The sequence below is a fragment of the Myotis nattereri genome, assembly GCF_964212035.1.
Source record: "Myotis nattereri genome assembly, chromosome: 8".
In the NCBI taxonomy this organism is placed as follows: Eukaryota; Metazoa; Chordata; class Mammalia; order Chiroptera; family Vespertilionidae; genus Myotis; species Myotis nattereri.
Genome location: NC_138083.1, coordinates 49,005,256 through 49,029,210, shown reverse-complemented (window position 1 = coordinate 49,029,210; position 23,955 = coordinate 49,005,256). Strand labels below are relative to the sequence as shown.

At 37.9% G+C, this 23,955-nt stretch overlaps 1 protein-coding gene across 2 annotated transcripts in view; it reads right to left on the bottom strand.

Moving 5' to 3' along the window:
* The window catches only part of CCDC102B (coiled-coil domain containing 102B), a 148,065-nt gene that overhangs the window by 77,235 nt on the left and 46,875 nt on the right, over positions 1-23,955 (bottom strand). Inside the window, exon 5 of one of the 2 annotated variants that reach the window (XM_081098052.1) lies at positions 3,455-3,664. The exons of the other annotated variant lie outside the window; for it this stretch is intronic. Within the exon in view, the coding sequence (XP_080954178.1) occupies positions 3,455-3,664 (210 nt within the window). The remainder of the gene's footprint in view (positions 1-3,454; positions 3,665-23,955) is intronic. 2 annotated transcript variants of the gene reach the window in all.

Genomic DNA, 23,955 nt, shown 5'->3' with positions numbered 1-23,955 from the left:
TAGAGTGGTCATGGAGGCAGTGGATGGAACAGGAGCAAGAGATCCCCATAGCTTCCTGATACCTGCCCACAGGGAACCCATTCTTCAGTTAGTCCATGGTAGCCCACTGGGAGTCACTCTTGTACAGCCTAGGTACAGTCTTCTCCCTCAAACCTTTCTGTTATTTATCTATTTTCTAATACCTATAACAAAACTCTGATGGACCCAGTATTCACAAAATATTTGTTGAATAAATCAATAGACAAATGAAAAAGTAGATACCACCTGACTTTAAATAATTTTTCTTAAGCCTGTAATAGATGAGATAACTTGCACCTCTTATAAAATTATATCCTAATAGTCTTTTTTTTGTTCTTCATAAATTATATGTTGCAAGCATACATTAAGTAAGTGATGAGATAGACTGCAGCATTTGAAAACTTGTATTGCCTACACTACAGAAAAAACTCATAGTCCTTTCACTTCAATATTGAAAATAATGCTTCATTCACACTTCCTTTACAACTATTAAAGCTAAAAAACAGACTAAAACAGTTTTTTCATTAAATGTATTACGAACTAATAAACAACAAGTGAATAGGACAAATTTAATAAGAAGTATGAATAAGGCATTCTTCATATAGTACTAGTTAGAAATTCAATATAATGTCATTGCCTGACAGTAAAGCAAATTCATTAAGAACTGACTTTGGTGGCCTTTCCACTTTCAGATTAATTCATCATCTTCCCAAGATGTATCAGTTACCATTCTGTCACAATAACTTTCTGTAAATGACCCAGTATGTGACCTGAATGAATGGATTCAGTTGCCAGAATGATTTAAGAAAACAAGTTTCCAGAGCATTTCATGAGAGACACGTTGACTAGTTCACAGGGCTTTACCCCATAGAATACCGACACATTTTCCAATAACTTTTCACTTGGAAAAGTGAATCTTTGTCTTTCAATTCAGTGTGATTTAAAATTGAAAGGCATTTTCTTTAAAATGTATTCCCTATTACACAAAAGCCAAAAAAAAAAGCAACAATATGTGAAAGTCTTCCCCTCCTGTATAAGGATTTATAAAACTTCCACTGAACAATGAGATTCTCAAAATTCAAGAAATTAACAAAGTGTGTTGATATGGGGATTTCTATGATTTGTATATTTCTATGTAGATTTGTGTCTGCCACAATTACTTGTCAAATGTGATTAGATGTAAATATTAAGTGGTAAGATACCTTACGTCTCTTAGAGACTAATGGTAAGTGGTGCTTATGGTGGTGTCTCGTACATGTCAGCACCTATTTCCACTGTCTTAATCATAATAAATAGTACTTATATGCATATAGAAATATAGCAGTTCTGTGTATACATGTTACTCCTATACAATAGTATTTCATGTACATAGAGATGAGTTTTTATTGAAATAATGTTGGAATTACAATATGGCTTTGTTATAACATCTCCACTATTCTCTGGACTGGCATGTTCTCTATGCAGCTTTGATACATTTGTAATTATTCATAATTATTTTTGTTCAAGGAATGAGTCTGAATTCTTAATGAAGAGGGTAAAAATCACTAATACCCCCTCTCTGCCATCAAAAAGACATACACTTAAGGAATAATCTGTATTTGATGAGCACACCCCTGGTCCTGTCAGACCTTTCAGAATCTTCCATGTTCAAGTTCTGTCTAGTTCTAGGCTGAAGAACTAGATGGGTCCCAGGTCTGAACTCCGTGGACCCTCTGGATGGAATAGGCCAATTGGCATGTAAGCCAGCTTCAGACAGGTCCCTAATGGACATACATTATTGTTATAACATTTTGATATAATAAGAAAGGTATCAAAATGAAATAGAATAAATCACTTCATTGGTGTTTCCACTCCACATTATAGCAATCACAATGTACTATTGATATTATTTACAAGTATATCTTCCTGTACAGATATTTACAATATAACTTCCTGTACACATGTTGGGCAGAGAGAATGGTTTGCTAGCCTTCCCATCACCAGCATCTAGAGCCCTGACTGACACAGTATCCTATATATAAAAGGGTAATATGCAAATTGTCCCTTCAACCAGGAGTTTGACCAGAGTTTGACCAGGGGTTGGGGCCGGCCCACCAACCTCCTGTGTCTCCCCCTCACCACTCCACCCAGCCCAGCCCAATCAGCCTGATTGGGGCAAGCCAGCCGAACCCCACACATGCATGAATTCATGCACCCAGCCTCTAGTAATATAAATAAATGCTTGTTCTGTTCAAGTGAGTGAAAGAGAAACAATTATTTTGGTGATTAAAACTTGTTCCATAACTGAAATAACTCTGTGCTTCCACAAGTAGAAATCTGCAAAAATGTATCTATATAATATCTCATATATATATATATATATATATATATATATATATATGCCAGAATCAAACACAACACTATGAATGGTTTATGAATCCACATAAGAGAAAATTAGGATCACTTACTATAACATTTAACTTTAGATATTTGCATTGCCAAGTCATGAAACACTAATGCAATTTAATTTGTATTTGCAATAAATTCCTAGAATAACAAAGAATAAGGAAAAGTGATAGGAAATGTAGCTTTTTGAGCTCATATGAGTATGAAAAACTTATATAACTCAAAAGCACGAACTTATCAGATACGTTTTCAACTTGCTATTAAAGGCATTGAGTAAAAAAATATAATTGTGCATTAAGATGCTATAGATGCTTTAAGAGAAGAAATAGAAACACTGTATGTGTTTTGCAGCAAATTGACACTAAAACACATAATCTGCAACTGCAAGAGAATATTTTTTAAAAATTTAAAAACTACTTATTAAAAAATCTCATCATGGCAGTGACTATGTCTATTAGCTTTAGGATAAAACAATTCCAAAACAACCTATTTCCTGAAGTCAAATTTTGGACTTAATCTAGTTTTAACATTTATGTCATAACCTATAAAAACAATTTGCACCATGACATTTAATTGACACAAAAATAATTTCCTCAGGCTAACTAAAAAGGAAGCAGAGAAGAGTGAGCTTTAGCTAAATCTAAATATTTACTCAGACACAGTACTTAACCATAGCTACTGAGGAATGCTTATTGCATAGTTACTCAAACTCATGGAGAAATATGCTTATTGAAAATACGATCAATTGTTTAGCAAACACTGACAAGAAGCTATAATAGGAAACCAAATTTGCAAAGATCCATCCCTGCTTTCACTTTTTTGTTTCTTACAGAAAAGCCTGAAACTCTCAGATTTGTCATATTCTGACATTCTCATAGGAAATTTGTCACAAGCATGAACATTATTTTAAATCACAATAAGAAAAAGCGAAAGCCATCAGATTGCACAAATGGAAATATTCCGATTGGAGGTGTGTAAAAATTAAGGTGGCTTCCACCTAGACCTCAGAGGCACACACAGTGAGAACACCCGTCTCCCAGGAGCACCATACCTTGTTTGTCTCCTGCAGTTCAATTTGTGATGTCTTGAAATCAGGATCTTGGGAGTTTGCACTTAATCTATCTTTCCTCTTGAGGAGTTCATCCATTTCTTTCACCTGGACCTTTAGCCTTCTATTTTCTCTATCCAGTCCTTGTTTTTCAGTTTCAAATATTTCCCTCTGGTCCCATTCCACTGTATTTTCCACCTGCAATTTTTCTAGCTAAACACAGAAAAAAACAAAAACAAAGAAGTGGCATGTAGCATATGTAGTTGCTCAAGGGCCAGCAAACAGTCTCCACCAAGAAAGGTTCATGGATATGTCATTTCCACCATTTTTTGAAAGAAAATTTTATTTGTCTAAAAAGTTGAGAATAACACAAATGTCCTGAGACCTGTCCATGCCCTAGATAAGAATATCTTTCCTCTTGGTTCCTTTGACTATCTCTGTACCCACAAACCATATTTGTCAAATAAACATGGTAAGTCAAAAACTGATGATATTTTGCCAATGGTCTCCACTCAAGTGATGAACATGTATCAGTTGAGAAGACACACATCATTTCTTGGGAAATTCAATTGGATGGATATAGTTCATGTAATCATTCACTCATTCATTCATTTATTTACTATACCTTTCCATTTTTAGGCACTGCGCTAGTCACTTCAATTAAAGAGAAAAGAATGCAATAAAATTTATAGATGCTGTAACTCAAGTAGTATAAAATATAGTCAACCTCACATGAGTCAATGGCCAATTTGATTTCAGGGAGTAGATATTGGCAAAACATGGCCAGAGAGTCAAATCTGTCCCATGGTGTCCTTTTTTAATAGTTGAAAAAAATCAAAAGAACAATATACATTAACATTATATAAAATTCAAATTTCAGTGACATCTGTGTTTCCCAACTTGAGGGAGACACTCTACAAAGATGGGACATTGTCTCTGATTTGTGGCCAACACATTAGAACAATGGCCAATGTATGAGACATGAGCAGGAACCACTGGATGAAAGTCGGCTTGGTTCTTCTCATCACTTCTTCCAGTGTCTCACTGAAATTCCCAATGCCTGCAGAATTTTATTTACACTCTGGCTGAGACAGTTTAAACATCCAGGTAAAACATGCTTTTCCACTGTGCACTATAAATATCTTATGATTCCAAGATGTTTGAATGTTTTTAGTCAGCCGGTAAGGTTAAACTTTTATGATACCTGACAAATGTATTGTTTTGAGTTTTGACAGCAACATCAGAGGTGCGTTTAGGTGCAGCTTTATATCTGTGGCTTACATCTTCTCTTCTGGAAGAGGAAGAATATTTCTCTGGTGTGCAGCAGCTGAAAGGATCGATTACTCAAATATCTCAGTGAGTCAAAGTCCAGCATGAACATTTGTCCAAATACAAAAACAAATGTCAATGCTTACGAATCGATTGCGTGAGAATCTTCAATTCACCTGACCTTTTCACTGAAAAATTATTAGACATTTATGGTAGAGGAAAGAAATTCCCAAAAGATTTGATAAAGGTCAAGTACAGTCTTGAGCATTATTTGAAACTGGTGTTTCCAATAATTATTTATGACCAGACTTCAAAAACACTTACAAGGAAAATTTTAAGTGGCTCTGGTCTAGAACCAGGCACATTTCCTTTGAGTTTCTTATAAATAACTCGTGTTTACATCAGTTCTCCACCTCATACCGCCCCAAAATAAAACAAAAGGACCTCCTTTCCTCTCTCTTCAGGGGTGGTCAAAATTAAGGAGGCTTTTCAAATGGCAATTGTTTCTACTAACCTTGGGTTATATACAGGACAGAGATTAAATAAACCTTAGTGGAGGCCAGGATTTGACTCAGAAGAAGATAGAAAGTAGAACAAGAATGGGAAATTTTAAGACCCAGAGGCATGAAGAAAAATACCAACCAGTGTTCAGGATTGTAGCATAACCTTACAAAAGTCACTGGTACCAAACAAATAAACAAGGCTTTAAACCTGTCAGGAAAATGGCTAGCTTCTGTCAGGAGATTATTAAGGAGAATAAAACCAGTTCAGAGACTTGCTTAGAAAGGTCACTAAGTCACAGCAAGGAAATACATTGGCTACTCTGATGCCTATCAATTTCCATTTTATTTCTCTGTCTACAGGTCATGAATTGACAATGTCTGAGCGATAATAATTGTATTGTTGTTTACCAGGTGTACCAGTTAATAATGGGGATTTTGTTATGAAAGAAAACATGATAATTTCAAGAGAAACATCAGAAGTGCTTTATTCAAAGTAATGTCCATTACCAGCTACACATTTCCCCCATCTTTTAGGTAATTTGTGGGTACCATCCCAATAGAACTTTTCTTGTTTTGAGGCAAACCATTCTTCGTATGTTTTGAAATGCTGCTCAGAAAGTGCATGTGCCATCTATTGGAACAAGTGGTAATCTGAAGGAGCAAGATCTGGTGAATAAGGCGATGGGTTAATATTTCCCAGGCAAGATCTTTTAACGTGTCTTTAACTGGTTTTGAAGTGTGTGATGGTGCATTATCATGAAGCAAAATTACTTTGCCGTGTCTTCTGGCCCATTCTGGTCATTTTACAATCAAAGCGTGGTTCAAGTTGACCTGGATGTTCTTTGTCTTTCACATCAAAATCATCACTTTTAAAGCGTTTAAACCAGCATTCACAAGTATCTTGAGATGGAGCATGTTCACCATAAGCTTGCCGAAGTATACAATAACTTTCAGCAGCACTTTTCTTCAAAATAAAGTAATGAATTAAAACTTCCCGCAAATGCTCTTTTTTGGCACGAAATTTGACATTTTTAAGCATAAAAATATCTATGATGTTAACACCTTCAGAAAACTTGACATATGAAGTTTTGAAGCTTGTTGTCATTATAACAAAATAGCATACATATCAAATTGCATATATATCAACATATGTGTAACTCCATCTACTGAAAAAAAACCCGAATTATTAACCAGTATACCTGGTATTTACATTCTTACCTTAGAGGCTCAGTTTCAAATTTCCTGCTCCTGTAATGCAAATGATCATGGCCCTTTTAAGGATGTTTGATTTTATTTAAATTGTTGGAATGATATTCATGGTTAAAATATCTTTTCATGTATTGAAAAAATGAAGCATTCCTATCATCATGTAGGGTATCATTATTTAGCCACATCATGTAGCTTTCTGCTTGATTTTTATATTTTTTGCTTAGTATTCTAGCATAGGGAATTGTGTTCCCAAGACTATGCAAAATAATTAAGTTCAAAACAATAGAAAATCAAATATTTAAAAGAGCTACTTGATTTTTGATGGTGGAAGGCCACATCACAAACTGATCAGGGTGTGAGTTTTCATTCTAACACTGCCATCTACTAGTTCTGTAGCCTTCAGCATGTTCCTTGAACTTTCTGAGACTGCTTACTCATCTGGAAAATAAGTATAACAATGTTTCCCTTCTAGACTTCATGTGCTGATTAACTGAAATCAATTACATTAAGGGCTTGTAAGGCACATAGAACCTACAAAGTTGCTGGAAGTGTTCATACTACAGGTATAAACATTAGCTGTAAATACTGACTGATGCTCATTCTGAAAGAAAACAGGGACAATATTTTAATGGATATATTACACACTATTTGTTAATATTTAAGTCAAGGATGTATACTTTAAATGACTTTTCTTTTTCATTTCTCTTTTGGCCTGTTTTCTTCCTTCTATCCTTGCTCACCTCCAAATGACATCCTCCACTTTTTATAAGATATACGTTCACGGGTTGGTAAAGTAATTTGGAAGAATAGTTGTCTCGATTTATCACTTATTTATTTCTTCAGTAAAGCGATTACTGCTGTGGTGATCAGAGAAAGCCTAAAGTCAAATACTCAAATGTGCACAAAGAGAATTTTCCTAAGGTACTTGAATCCTTGCTATGTCACAGAAAAATAACCTCAGGCTATAAGACTGATAATTCCAGAACAACTGTTTTGTACTTGAATCGGTCAATACTGAAAAATAAAAATGGCCCTAGTTGATTTGGCTCAGTAGGTAAGAGTGTCAACCTGCGGACTGAAGGGTCCCGGGTTTGATTCCGATCAGGGCACGTATCTGGTTTGTGGACTCGATCCCCAATAGGTGGTATGCAGGAGGCAACCAATCAATGATTCTCTCTCATCACTGATGTTTCTATCTGTCTCTCCCTTCCTCTCTGTAATCAATACAAATATATCTTTTTAAATAAAATAAAAATGAATATGGTCCATCACTGCTAAAAATACTTTTCCTATAGCTACCTGTGATTACCAGGATTAAACATAGATATGAGCAAATTTTTACTAATTCATAAATTTACAGAACTTATCTAATTAAAAGAATTTTCATTGCTTAAATATTTAAAATACAGATGAATTTTTAATAATATTCCAAAGAAACATCTTACCCTGTTAAAGAAACAACTGAATTCAATGTGAAATTCAAAGGGTACTAAATTTCTCCAATTAACAACTCCTGAAAGAATCACTGTATGAAAACTGGATTTATCTTATAAGTATTAGCTTGGAACATATAAAATATCCTATATAATAAAGAAGTATTATGCAAATGGACGTTACATAATGACTGACCACATAACGACTAGATCACGGATCAGCAGGAGGGTGGGGCATCAAGCTACAAGCAGGCAGTGGAGAGCTACAAGAGGGGGCAAGGCAGCAAGCTAGGGGGGATAGAGGGGGAGGGGGGGAGCTACAGTAGGGCGGGGCAGCAGGTGGAGAACTACAGGAGGGCGGCAGCGAGCTACTGGCACAGGGATTTGTGCACAGGTCGACTATTAATCAAATAAAGAACACTCCAAATCATATTCCAAATGAATATAAACAGTTGTTCCTCTTCACGTTTTATTTTTACTTTTTCTCGCAACCTCATAGAAGATTGAAATAGAAGGCCCTTTTCCATTTGACATGTACTTTATCTTTCCCCTTTTCCACTCAATCAAGTATCATTTATTGGCCACCTACTATGAGCCTGGCACTATTGCAGACTGAGCCTAAGAATTCTACCATCTAAATGGACAGGTTTCTTCTTTACCATTGCTGTCATGTTATCAACATGATTAACCTGGGATTTTGGCCTAAGAATAGATATGATTGCTCTCTGTTCATAAGAAAACATGTTTTGCAAGGGAAATAGTTTGAGGATGATAATAGGAAATTTCTAAACCAAATGCCTCTAAGGTAAAACAGCATATTTCTCTTTATTAGAAATTTTAGTCCTCATTGAATGCCACTAGACTAGAATAGTTTTAGTAGTTTTTAATTGGAAGCATTGAGAGTGATAGTTGAGATGATGTGACATGTAAATAGCACATTAATATGAATTTGCTAAATTCACTTGTTGACCTGTGAAAAGCAGTAAACAGAATCGTGAAGAAATTGGACAGACCTTATGGGCCAAAGGGCCAGAAAAAGTCCCAGATACACGAGTGTGTGCCCTGAACAGGGTAAATCCCAAAGGGATCACAGTGGAGGCCTAACGTAGCCTGAAGGCATCGAGGAAATGTGTTTCCGATTTTTACTTCTAGATAAACAGAGTTTTTAGGATTAGCATAGTCTAATCTTTAATTAAATATTGCCTGAAGCTGCACATAATTACTATAGGATAAAACTAAGAAAAATCACATTGGAATATATTTTATTAGAGCTAAAGTATATTATTTAATTTCAACAAGAAAAAAATTGTGCCAGCACTGGTAATAAGGAAAGATCTTACATTTCTCCAAATCCTCATAAATTTAAAAGTCTTTCTTTGTTTTCTAACTCAGTCCTTCTCTATTAAACATGAGATAGTAGCCTGCACTCCTGTCAAAACCACAGTATTCATTTAAGGAAAATAATATTTGAAAATGTTTATCTCTTGCTTCACGCATGTATAAAAGAGCTCAACGTTAATATTTTTCTTGTGGCAAAAAGAAAATTACACCTATTATTTTTTTCAAAGTGAGGTTTTCATAAAAAATCTGCATAAATTTATGTTCTTTATTTGAGTAATGATAGGACTAACTGATAGAATGACAGATGATAAAAACACTATTCAAAAACCTACATAAATTGAAAGAAACCACTCATAATTTCCACTTATATGAAATGTCCTGAATAGGCAAATCTATAGTATTAAATTAGATTAACAATTACCTAAGGCTGTGGGGGTGGGAGGGACAGGAGAAGTGACTGCTAATGGATACAGGGTTTTTCTTTTGGGAGTGATGAAATATTCTAAAATTGATATTAGTGATGATTGCACAACTGTGAGTATATTAAAAACCGCTGAATTGTATTATTTAAATGGGTTAATTGCACAGTATGTGAAATAAATCTCATTAAAGGTGTTAAATATATGTAAAAGAGCAAAGACTATTCTAATCAAAAGAATTACAGCAATTATGCCTTCTAATTTAATTTTAAATCTCAAAGAACTTCTGTTAGGAGCATTCTTAACCAATCTAAAGCCCAATTGAGGTTTTGCCTTTCATTTGTGTCACTGGTACCCCTATTTCAGTAAAACCCAAAAGCCTAGTCACTCACTTCTCTCTGCATTTTGTCACTTAACAGAGACTGTGATTCAAAGTAAACTTGAGAACTTCACAGCTCCCCAACTCTATGTTCATATTAAAATGATAGTTAAACCTATGATTTGTTTAATTACATGCATATGATGCTGTTTACTTTTTATGTAAACAAGTTATTCTTGGAAACACTCCGTCTTACATAATTGTCAGATTTGGTGACTTGGAGTTTGTGACTGCATCCCAGCTCTCCCCTAGCATATGGCATTTTTGAAATCTTTGGAGGCTGTAGCCTGAGTTGTGCAAATCTTTTCCACAACCAAAGAGCTGACAAAACCACTTTTCTTCTTTGGAACTTTTTGTGCCTTTTTGTGTAAATAATGTGATATCTTAGATTCAGCAAAAGCCATCTGGTGGGGGGGGGGGGGGGGGCGCCAGGGGGGTAGGGGGGAGGGAGGGGAGAACAATAGAAAATAGGCCAAAGTCTAATCTTCCGGCAACTTTTCTTCCCTTGCCCTAAGACATTCATTATCCACCTTCATTAAGTCCATGCTCAAGTACCTATTGACCCCTCCTCACTAAGTCATACCCTGGAGCATTGGAGGAGCCCCCAAAGGGTCTCTGACCTCAAGGGCATTACTCCTGGGGAGGAGATAAAAAGCAAACAATTCCTCCTAATAAGTGAGTGATGTTGTAACAGTGTGTACCTTTCAGGGCTATGCAGAACAGCGCCACCTGGCGGAATTTCGGAGGTCGAGCGAAGGGAAGGCAGAGGACTATGAGTAAATTCAGGGTTTTACAGAGCCTGAATTACCTACAATTTGGGGACAGAGCAAATTAAGAATGAAAATATTTATGGAAAATGAGAAAACAACAATTCACAAATATTATAAAGCTGTCAAATACCATAAAATATCACAAATCCTAAAAATAATATGTAAATTAGTAGCAATAACTACTTAATAACTAAAAATTAGATTTTCCCCAGATTTTGGACTAGTATGACTGATTTTATAATATTTTTATAGATAGGGTTTAGTCTTCCAAAATAGTTTGTCTTTTTCTTTGAATGAAATTGGGATAAATAAACCCACAGCATAACACACAGGCATTTTGCTGCTTGGAATATTCACTTTTTGAAGTTTGTAATCCACAAATATAGATTTTCTAAAAATTTATCTTTCATGTGACTTTATTTAAAAGTATGGTACATTATCAAATATATTTCTGAGAGGAAAGAACTTTGACGAGGTATACATAATAAACAAATCTATAAAAATATTTCACTGTATACCAACTGCATGTATACTTAGCAAGACCCCAAATTTTCCCACAGCTACTCTGTGTCCAACAGAAAAGAGGACCAGGGTGTTGGAGAGAATATCAGAAAGGAAAGAGACAGAGGTTTAAACAAGTGTGTCTCAGTTATCTTACTTTTGCAAATGACACCAAAACATATGGTCATATTTACATCTTGCTAGCACTGCTGCCCAGGTCTAGGAAGGGGCCCATGTGTGACAGGGGACTGGACCTTAAATTTCTTCAGCTTCCCAGATCACCCCTGCATTGGAGGAATCGTGATTATTCTCCTCTGTAACTGGACGTGGTTTACTTCCAAAAACTAAATCACCTAATATCAAGTACCTTTCTTTTAGCACAATCTTTTTTCTACAATGCATAAGAAAATTATGTTTAACTCATTCTCCTAATCAATATGAAAAGCAAGTCAAATAAAGTATGTATTTCATGTCATAATTGATGTTACTAACTATGAATACACATAGCTATTTTGGTACCAATAATACAACCAACAAAGAAGAAAAATTTGTTGAGTAGAAAAAAGCCAGGACTTGCAGTGAGGAGATCTAGATCAAATCATAGATGATAGATAGATGATAGATAGATAGATAGATAGATAGATAGATAGATAGATAGATAGATATTCATCATAAGGAAATGCCTCATGTGATTACAGAGGCTAACCATTCCCAAGATCTGCAGTCTGTAAGCTGGAAACCCACGAGAGCCAGTGATATAAGTTCTAATCCAAGTCAAAAGGCCTGAGAACTAGAAGAGTTTCTGGTATAGTTCCAGTCTGAGTCCAAAAGGCTTAAGACCCAGAAAGAGCTGACGTTTCAATTCAAGTCCAAAGGAAGGAAAAATCTGGTGTCCTAGCTCAAAGGCAGTCATGCAGAAGGATTTTCCTCTTACTTGTGCAATGGTCAGGCACTTTGTTCTATTCAGGTCTTCAACTGGTTAGATGAGACCCACCCACCCTAGAAAGGGCAATCTGCTTTACTCAGGCTACCGATTCAAATAATAGCCTCATCCAAAAACATTCTCACAACACCCAGAATAACTTTTGACTAAGTATATGCACACTCCTTGGGTGGCCCAGTCAAGTTGACAAATAAAATTACATGGGGATCCCCATGGTCCCTCTTCCCCTTCCCCAGCTCTGTGATCTGGTGCTTCAGAACAGCAGATCTCATTCAGGATGCACATCAGAATAATGAGCCTCTGAAAACCCAGTTCTAGGAGAAGCACTCCCAGTCGATTAAGTCAAAATCTACAAAGAGAAACCTGGACATACGTGTTTGTTTGTTTGTTAATTTCACATAAATCTAGTGAATTATGCTAATTCCGTACAACTGCATTAAACGATTATTTTCTATTTTTTTATAATACTTGGGTTACCCATGTGAGAACCCTCATCAGATTCCATCAGCACCTCATTTTGTACACATCAGATGTTTTAAAGTGAATATGGAATTATATCTTCTATTGATTTTGATCATAATGACTTCAGAACTATATTACAAAGGGAAATTGTCTCCAGTGACAATTATACATTCTAAAATGCATTTCAAAGGATACTCACTGTTCTAGTATGTCATCTGTGCCTCTTCAATCCTCCTATATGATCCTTATGAAAATACCAGCTAAATAAGCCTTCTGTCTTTATTTCTTAACGACTACTGATAGTAATTAGGAAGCATCACAGGCCTAGAGAACTGTCGCCCATGCTCTGAGTCTCCACCACCTCCATAGCCCCTTCTCATGAGAGGAGCTAAACTGAGTCCCTCCCACATAAGTTCCCATGTGTTGAGATGCTCTCCTGGACACAAAGCTGAGCACGCCTCATTCAAACACTGCTGTCTACAGGGTAGTCAGTGGCCTATGAAATAATCTAAGGCAGAAACTCAATTCAGCAAGGGGTAATAATGAAGAGACCAAAAACCACACAAAGACCTTCTAACAGATGTTTGTCAGCCATAACTGACAAAACTTTGGAGCAACCAAAAAATCCTTCAGTAGGTGAAAGGATAAGTATATAGTGGTCCATCCAGACAATGGAATGGTATTTAGCACTAAAAAGAATGAGGCTGTCCAGCCATAAGAGGACATGGAGGAAAATCAAATGTACATTACTAAGTGAAAGAAGCCAATATTAAAAGGTTACATATGACATGATTCCAACTATACAAGATTCTAGAAAAGCAAGTCCATGGAGACTATAAAAAGATCGGTGGTTGCCAGAGGGTAGCGCTCAAGGAAGGATGAACAGGTGGAGGACAGAGGATTTTTAGGACAGTAAAAATGCTATGTATATTTCCATAATAATGGACACATGTCATTATACTTTTGTCTAAAGATTAGACTCTAAACCCATAGAAAGTACACCAAGAGTGAACCCTAAAGTAAATGATGGACTTTGGGTGATTAGGATGTGTCAATGTATGTTCATCCTTGGTTAAAAAAAAAAAAAGTACCATTCTGGTGAGTGAGGTTGATAATGAGCGAAACATGAGGCATTGGTATAAAGGCACGATATATATGGAGAACTGTTTATAGAGGTTCCCCAAGAATAAACATAGAAGTGCCATGTGATCCAGCAATCCCACTTCAGGTATATATCCAAAATAACTAAAATCAGCATCTTTAAGTCATGTCTGCATCCTCACATTCATGCAGCATTATTCACAATAGCCAAGATTTGGACACAAGCCAAATGTCCATTGACAAATGAATGGGTACGAAAAATGTGAAATAACCATTTAGCTTAAAAGGAAGGAAATCCTGCCATTTGCAATATGGATGAGTTTAGGGGACATTATGTAAGTGAAATAAGTCCATCACAGAACTACAAATACTGTAAGATTTCCACTTATATGAAATACCTAAAATAGTCAAATTCATTGAAGCAGAGAATAAAATGATGGTTGAAGGGGCTGGTAGAAGAGAAATAGGCAATTGATTTTAAATGTGTCACATCTCTGTTATGCAAAATGAATAAGTTCTGGAAATCTATAATACAACATAGTATGTATAGTCAACAATATGGTATTGTGCACCATAAAAGATGTTAAAAGAATAGACCTCATGGTAAATGTCTTACCACAACACGCACACACACACACAAACACACACACATGCATGCATGCACGCACACATGAACACAAGAATACAAGGAAATTTTTGGAGGTGATGTATATGTTTAGTACCTTGGTTGTGGTGATGGTATCATAGATGTATGTATATATACAAAGGCATCAACATGTATACTTTAAGTGTGTGCAATTTTTTTGCATATAAATTATACCTCAATAAAGCTAAAAATTCATTAGAAATATATAGAACTCCCCCCAAAATATGCCAGCTCCAAACCCCAAAATTTATAAACTCTTAACCCTAGGGTCTTTATCTTTAAATTTATATTTTTTAAAAAAATAAAGGGGATGTTTATAGAGTAAAAGATGATATGTAATACATATTAAAAATGGATAATTTTAAATTTATCACTACAGAATTTTTATATCATAGATAATTTTTAAATGGTATACTATACATTCCTGTTTTAAATCTGATTTCTTCATGCAGGAGTATATAATCAACTAGAGGCCTGGTGCACAAAATTTGTGCACTGGGGGGTGTCCCTCAGCCCAGCCTGCACCCTCTTCAATCTGGGACCCCTTGGGGGATGTCCAACTGCTGGTACAGGGATTGGGCCTAAACCGACAGTCAGACATCCCTCTCACAATCCGGGACTGCTGGCTCCCAAGTGCTCGCCTGTCTGCCTGCCTGATTGCCCCTAACTACTTCTGCCTGCCAGCCTGATCACACCCTAACCACTCCCCTGCCAGCCCAATCGATGACTAACTTCTCCCCTGCTGGCCTGATTGCCCCCAATTGCCCTCCCCTGCTGGCCTGGTCACCCCTAACTTCCCTCCCCTGCCGGCCTGGTTGCCCCCAACTGCCCTCCCCTGCTGGCCTGGTCACCCTAACTGCCCTCCCCTGCCGGCCTGGTTGCCCCCAATTGCCCTCCCCTGCTGGCCTAATCTCCCACAACTGCCCTCCCCTGCTGGCCATCTTGTGGTGGCCATCTTGTGATGACATGGGGGTGGCCATCTTGTGACTACATGGGGGCAGCCATCGTTGTATGAGGGCATGACAGTCAATTTGCATATTACCTCTTTATTATACAGGATACTTATGGTGTCAGTCTGTGGCAGTGTTGAGATGGCTATTCTCTTAAGGAAAAGTAAAGAAAAGAAAAAGAGTAAAAGGCTTTGCCCAATCATCTTTTCAACACAAAAACTGAACCTGCAGGGAAAAAAACAGAAAACAAATAAACTAATGCTATTTATGAAAAGAAGGATCCTTATCTCCAAAATGGTCTTAACCAAATATCTCTGTGGAAGGATTTCTTATAGAACAAAATAGAGTCTTTGTATTATGATACATGCATTACTAGAAAATGTCCTGTCAACTATATAATAAAACCCGTATATTCAAATAGACCAAACAGCAGACTGAACAACCAGTCACTATGGTGTGCACTGACCAACAGGGGGTGTGCACAGAACATGGCAGGCATTGGCAGCAGGCAGCAGAGCACAGAACATGGTGGGCATGGCCGTGGCGGGAGGGTGGAACAGGTGAGCAGGGCACCAGACCAAGGCGGGGCGCCAGTTGCTGTCATCAGGCGAACCTCTGGTGGTTACTGAAAATTCTTTGCTCCCAAGCACCACGGTCCTGCTGGGTGCTCACACCTGCTGCCAGCATTAGAGCCGCAGTTCACACCTGCTGCCAGCACCAAGAGCTGGCCCTGATTGCTCAGCGCCATCAGCGGGTGCAAGAGGCAGCTACTGGCCCTGATCACCCCTCAGGGTTTCTTCACCTCCCCCTGCTCCTGAGGGGTTATTGGGGCCAGCAGCTGCCACTTGCACCCACTCCTGGCAACAGTCCTGCTCACACCTGCTGCCAGCGCCAGCCCCGCTCACACCTGCAGCTGGTGCTGGAGCCACCACTCACACCTGCTGCTGGCGCCAGTCCCAATCACTTCGCACCAGCAGTGCGTGGCAGTGGCAGTGGTGGGAGCGGGGCTGCTGGCAGACAGGGGATCTGGATCTGGACAGTGGCAGAAGGGGCCGGGCAGAGGTGTGGAGGATGGGCTGAGACCTGCCCCTGTGCTCACGAAGGCCCACGGCCCACAGTTTCTTTCAAGGTGCATGAATTCATGCACTGGGCCCCTAGTATAAAATAAAGATGCTTCATACACCAAATGCTCCCCACTATGTGGAACCATGGCCACTGCAAAACTCATTTCATGACCTCATCATTAATTTCTTCTTAACCTGCTTTTTCATTATTCTCACATTATGAATTTGTATAGATTAATTAAACATCAGCTGAATTCTTTGTGTTATGCTTTAAACTCTATAATAGTAATGCTTAACTTAGATATTAAAACATCTGATTTCAACCTACCTTTTTCTTTATCATTTTATGCTTCAACAAGTAAAGTGGATTCTGAATAGCCTAATTTTCTTTCATAATTCTTATAATAGCCTTAGAGTTAAGTAAGTCATCTCAGCTCTGAAGGTTACCTTGGCAATGTCTATAAATTATCCACTATTAGTTCAATTAATTCTGACTTCTGTAATTTAGTGCTTGTATTATTCTTAATTATGTTTGTTTAGAAAGGTCTTGAAGGCACTTCTATCAGCAAAGTGGTGTCCATGTTTCACTGTTGTTATACATTTACAGAATTCTAATGTGGTGTTTCATCAGCCTCACTCTCTGGCCTGATAAGCTAATTTAGGTTTTGCAAAGGACAAGATTACAGATTTTCATGATGTATAGGATGTTGGGGTGAAGGTTCACTCCAGTGCCCTGGAAAATCTAAAATCCTGAGGGATGCAAAGCTAATAAATGACAAGTCTAGGATTCCCACTGCTCTCCTCATACGATAGCCATGGCCCCCATTCAAAAATATAAGCACATAGAGCTAGAGACAGAAGTCCTGGTTACCACCAGTTATAACCACATTTGCTCAGCACTGGGTGGCGAGAGGGTAATGAATCAGATGTGAGTTCTATTATCATGAAGCTGACGTTCACTGGAAAAGGCATACAGTAAACATTCACATTTGATGATGTTTTTAAAAATCTCGCCCATTTCTTTGAGGAAAATAGTAAGGGAAGAATTTTTTTGACTCTTTCTAAAGGAACATGTAAACTGTGGTGGACAGCACCATGTGACTGGCTAGATCTGCCGTGGGCAAACTACAGCCCACAGGCAGGATCTGGCCAGTTTGAAAAAAAAAAAAAAGACCGTACCCTTTTATGTAATGATGTTTACTTTGAATTTATATTAGTTCACAAAAACACTCCATCCATGCTTTTGTTCCGGCCCTCCGATCCAGTTTAAGAACGCATTGTGGCCCTCAAGTCAAAAAGTTTGCCCACCCCTGGGCTAGATGGTGAGAGAACTGTGTGGACTTTCTAGACAAAAAACAGGGTGGACCTGGGGTATTAGTCAGGAATCTCCTGTCTCCTGAAAAACAGAATCAATAATATATATATATGTGTGTGTGTGTATATATATATATATATATATATATATATATATATACACATACTAGAGTCCCAGTGCACGGATTCATGCACTGGTGGGGTCCCTCAGCCTGGTCTGCGCCCTCTCGCAATCCAGGACCCCTCGGGGGATGTCAGATTGCTGGTTTCAGCCTGATCCCCACAGGCCCAATACAGACAAGAGAGAGCCCAATCCCGTGCATTGAGCATCTGTTCCCTGGTAGTCAGTGCACAACATAGTGACCAGTCAACCAGTTGTTCGGTTGCTTAGGCTTTTATATATATATATAGGTATGTATATGTATATCCTATATAATAAAAGCCTAATATACTAAGTGTCCAGTCGTCCAGTTGGCCGTTCAACCAATCAAAGCGTAATATGCTAATGACATGCTGAGATTGCTCAACCACTCACTATGATGTGCACTGACCACCAGGGGGCAGACAGTCAACTGGTTGACCAGTCGCTATGACGTGCACTGACCACCATGGGACAGACACTCTGACCAGTAGGTTAGCTTGCCCTAGAGCCCTCCCGCGGTCCCTCCCCAGCTGGCCAATCTCCTGTGTCCCTCCCCAGCCCCAGTCGTGCACCAGGGGGGTACCTTGGCCTGGCCTGCACCCTTTCACAATCCAGGACCCCTCAGGGGATGTCGGAGAGCCGGTTTTGGCCTGATTCCACAGGCCAGGCCGAGAGGCCCCACTGGTGCACAAATTCGTGCACCAGGCCTCTAGTGTATGTGTGTATGTGTATATATATATATATATATATATATATATATATATATATATAGTCCCAAAAATGTATACACACTTTAATAGCTGATAACTCAATTTTCGCTCCTTTTCAGGTTTAACTGACTTGAAATAATGTGTGAAGCCAGACTAAGCTTTGAATGGAGAAAATGTATCCTGAAGTGCCACTGGACTTTTTTTATGGGGATACATAAAATTTAAAGTTTACGGTACAAAACCAGCAACAGTCAATGAGCTGAGGGTGTACATATACTGAACAAAATGATTCTTTTTTTAGTCCTTGCATTTATTTATTCATTTATTTAATTTATTTCTTAAATCTTTATTGTTGAAAGTATTACATGGGTGTTGATGTTTGCAATTCCATTGCTTCGCATTATCAGCAGTGCCTGGACCAGAATGGTCATCAGTTTGAAAACACATTGACAAAAAAAGTTATTCATTTCTGTAGGTTCTTTTACATTTTAAAAATGGACTATATGTTAATGAACACTGACTTTATACTCTTTCAAAGTGTGTATACATTTTGGGGGGAACGCCCTGTACATATTAAGAGAGAGACTGAGGTTTATTATAAGAACTGGCTCCTGCAGTTACAAAGCCCAGAAGTCGCAGGTTCTGTCGATCTGTGGTCTGCAAGCTGGAGAACAAGGAAAGCTGGTACTGTATTAAGCAGGAGTCTGAAGGGCTGAGAACCAGGGGGAGGGGGAGGGGAAGAGGAAGGAAAGGGGGACATGAGGAGGAGCAAGAGAGGAATCATGTACCTTCCAGGACCTCCTCCTGCCCCCCTCATGTCATATTCATAATAACTCCCATATGGCATCATTTTTTTCAAAGCGAAGGTATCCATGTAGAGTTTTAGCTACATCTAATTCCTAATACTAACCTTCTTATTTCCCCCAAATCAGAAAGATGCATGAGGTATTTAAGGCTTCAATGTCAGCTGTTAGTACCATAATAAGTATTTACTATAAAATTTTATAAAAGCATGGTGTAAGTTATGAACTACTAGAAACAATGTATTATCACAAACAGAAGACTTCTCAATGAAATCCTTAAAAAGAAAGCAGGTAAAAGAATAACATTTTCAAAGAAGATTAATAAGTTACATTTCATTTCAGCTTGACGCCAGTTTTTAAATGTTAGCAATGTTCTCTGCATGTGGTAACAGACATATCTTCCATTATGGAAAGAATCAGTCATTTATCGTCAAAGCTAGGTATAAAAATTATTTGTATCATTATCACTTACATTTGATTTTCTAGATGATGAGATTTCACAAAAATGATCATTTCAGCACACTTGGAACTCATCATCTAATCCCAAACCAATATTTACAGACTTGCAAAGGAAAAGCAAAATAAGTATTAAAGTCAGCATGGGAATATCATTTTCAATGTAATCATCTCTGCTACTCATTGTCTGAGTTGCATTTTAAATACTTATTAGATTTTACAATTAAGTTCCTATATTTACTCTTCTCTACATGTCAGTGATTTAAGAATGACTTCCCTCTGAAGCATACCAGTCTTTCAAATACATTTTTAAAAATCTTGGTCTATTAAACACATCGGTTTCCAACTCTTAAAAATTAATCTTTCCATCAGCAGTTCCTAGCCAGGCATGCTGTTGCTTCTAATAGTTTCAGCATCTAAAAAAGAATTACACTGTATTCAAATGTTTTTGTACAGTAGATGAAGAGCTACAGTGAAAGCAAAGGATATTTTCAAAATTTTTGAGAAATGAAGTTAAGTAAGGAGAATTCATATTAAGTATGATACAAAGGATGTATCATGACACAATTTTTAATGATAAGTCAACTGTACAAGAACTTTGAATATTTCACAATTAAAATTACTTTAAAATACCATTTCTAAATGTACCATAAAAATCTTGTTCTGTTATCATCTATTATAAAACAACTAGAGGCCCAGTGCACAAAATTCATGCCAGGGACTCGGCTCTCACAGCCCTGGCTTCATCTGGAAGGTGGTCCGGAAGGGCATCTGGAAGGTCATTCAGCTGCCCAGTCTAATTAGCATATTATACTTTTATTACTATAGATTAAACAAAAGTATATATGAACAATAATGTGTGACTAAATGTTTTTATTTATTCCGATTTTAAAGTTTTTAAAAAAGGTATAATATTTTACAAAAATAATTTAAATATATGTGCAGACCACATCTCTTTACAAAGGCCCTAAGAATAGAACAAATTCCTTTTTAGGAAGTGGAAAGGGATAGTTTTAAAAATAATACCCAGGGAGAAACCAAGATGGTGGCACAGGTAAACACCGGAAATTGCTGCCTCACACAACCACTTCAAAAATACAACTAAAAGACAAAACAGACATCTTCCAGAACCACAGGAAGGCTGGCTGAGTGGAAATTCTACAACTAGAAGGAAAGAGAAAAGCACACTGAGACTCAGAGGAGATGCGGAAGTAAAGTGCAGAGGTACGGAGGTGCATGTGGAAAGGGCTGGCAACTGAGGACACGGTTGTCTTTTTCAATCCGGAGGGAGTCTCAAGCTCCCAACTGCTCTGAACTCCAGTTCCTGGTGAGTCTCTGGGGACCCAGACTCACACAGGGAGAAACCAGACTGTCAGAACTCAAGGGCGGCTTTCTCTCAGAGGTGCTTGCAGTGATTACTGGGACACTGAGACATGGGGCCTCTTAGGGCAGGACTGAGGAGAAACCATAGCTGCTTGCTCCACCCTGTTGATCCCCTGAGACCCCGCCCCACCCAAGCTGTGTGCAGAGGCTTTTGCATATGAAAGGCCTGGCCCTTTGCAATCTGAAAATTACCTAACAAACTGCAGCTGGGTCAGAGAGACCCAGAACTTCCAAAAGAAGGCCCAAGGCCCCACAGCAGCTTGCATTGCTTCACAGCTGGGCCTCATCTGGGCACCTCCAAACCCCAAACAAAGAAGAGGAATCTGCAGATCTATCCATAGCTCTTGCTGGGTAGCCTCAGGCACAGGCTAAATTAGCACCTCCTTTGAGATCCAAGAGCCAGTGTACCCAGTGGTCAAAGTGGGACCATCCAGATTACAACTCCTCAGATCCTTAAGGGACACACTCAGGGGGCAGACTCAGTGAGCACCAAAGCCCCACCGAAGCAAGTCTAGCCCCAGAAAGGGTGTCTCCAGCACAGAAGTTCTCCCACTGCAGACACAGCTGATTCTCACAGCCAATTGGCCTGGAGGTCAATTCCTCCCAGTGATACCTACAACAATCAAGGCTTAACTACAACAAGAATGTGCACAAAGCCCACAAAGGGGTTCACCAAGAGTGTCCACCTCAGGTAATTGGGGAGGCTGAGCCACTGGGCCCTATAGGACACCTACCACACAAGGCCACTCTATCAACACAGAGAAACAGCCAAAATGCAGAGACAAAGAAACAGGTCACAAATGGAAGAAATGGAGGAAAGCAAACTACTGGATATAGAGTTCAAAATCACGGTTATAAGGTTTTTCAAGAATTTTCTAGAAACCGCTGTTAAATTTAGTGAGACCCTCAAGAAATCTAGTGAGACCCTTGAGGTTATGAAAAAGGACCAACTAGAAATTAAGCATACACTGACTAAAATAAACAATACTATATAGAGTTCCAACAGCAGACTAGAGGATCACAAGAATCAAGTCAAAGATTTGAAATAAGAAGAAGCAGAAAACACCCAACCGGAAAAACAAAAAGAAGAAAAGAATCCAAAAATATGAAGATAGTGTAAGGAGCCTCTGGGACAGCTTCAAGCATACCAACATTTGAATTATGGGGGTGCCAGAAGAAGAGAGAGAGCAAGATATTGAAAGCCTATTTGAAGAAATAATAACAGAAAACTTCCCCTACCTGGTGAAAGAAATAGACTTACAAGTCCAGGAAGTGCAGAGAACCCCAAACAAAAGGAATCCAAAGAGGACCACACCAAGACACATCATAATTAAAATCCCAAGAGCAAAAGACAAAGAGAATCTTAAAAGCAGCAAGAGAAAAACAGTCAGTTACCTACAAGGGAGTACCCATACGACTGTCAGCTGATTTCTCAACAGAAACTATGCAGGCCAGAAGGGAATGGCCAGAAATATTCAAAGTGATGAATAGCAAGAACCTACAACCAAGATTACTTTACCCAGCAAAGCTATCATTCAGAATTGAAGGTCAGATAAAGAGCTTCACAGGTAAGAAAAAGCTAAAGGAGTTCATCACCACCAAACCAGTATTATATGAAATGCTGAAAGGTATCCTTTAAGAAGAGGAAGAAGAAGAAAAAGGTAAAGATACAAATAATGAACAACAAATACACATCTATCAACAAGTGAATCTAAAAATCAAATGAATAAATAATCTGATGAACAGAATAAACTGGTGAATATAATAGAATCAGGAGCATAGAAAGGTAGTGGACTGACTATTCTGGCAGGGGCAGAAAGGGGTGTGGGAAGAGACTGGACAAAAATCGTATACCTATGGATGAGAACAGTGGTGGGGAGGGGGTAAGGGCAGAGGGTGGGGTGGGAACCGGGTGGAGGGGAGTTATGGGGGGAAAAAAGAGGAACAACTGTAATAATCTGAACAATAAAGATTTAATTTAAAAAAAATAATACCCACATAAATAATTCAAACAATTTTTTCTTTATGTCTGTTTAAATTAACTTTTTATCATCTACAATAAAAACATTTTTCATTCATTGTCACATTCATTCATTGCTCAGATTCATAGTTCATCTGTCTAAAACATGCACCCAAATGTTTAAATAGTTGAACGAAGTCTCCAAGGCAATTTTGAGGGTGTTTTTATTGTTTTCTGTTACAACAACCCTGTCTCATTTTACCTGTAAAATGCTACGTTGGTTTTATTTTTTTTCTCATCTAGGACGTTTTGTTAAACAATTCAAATATATATTTTCCCACTTGATGCCAGAAATATCATCTTTAATTAGAAAAAAAGTTAAGCATTTAAAAACATACATATCACTTTGTAAGCCAACTCAAAACCATGACTTTTTTCAAAAACAGTTGCTATATAAATGTTGTTACTTGTTTAAAAAGAAGTAGTTAGGAGACTAACATTATCAAGTCTGCACTTCCCACTAGTGGCAACATACAGTAAATGCATGTTTCTTTTAAAATTAAAGACAAGTCTATCTTAAATATTAGCTTTCTCAATTAAATTTAGAGCCCATTATATTATAGAACAAATACACATACACTCCAAGAATAACATGATTTTTGTGGGCAAACTATTTCTCCTGGATAAAACTAATTTACTGTCAATGTTCACACCCAGAGACATCATGATTAGTTAGCTACCTGTGT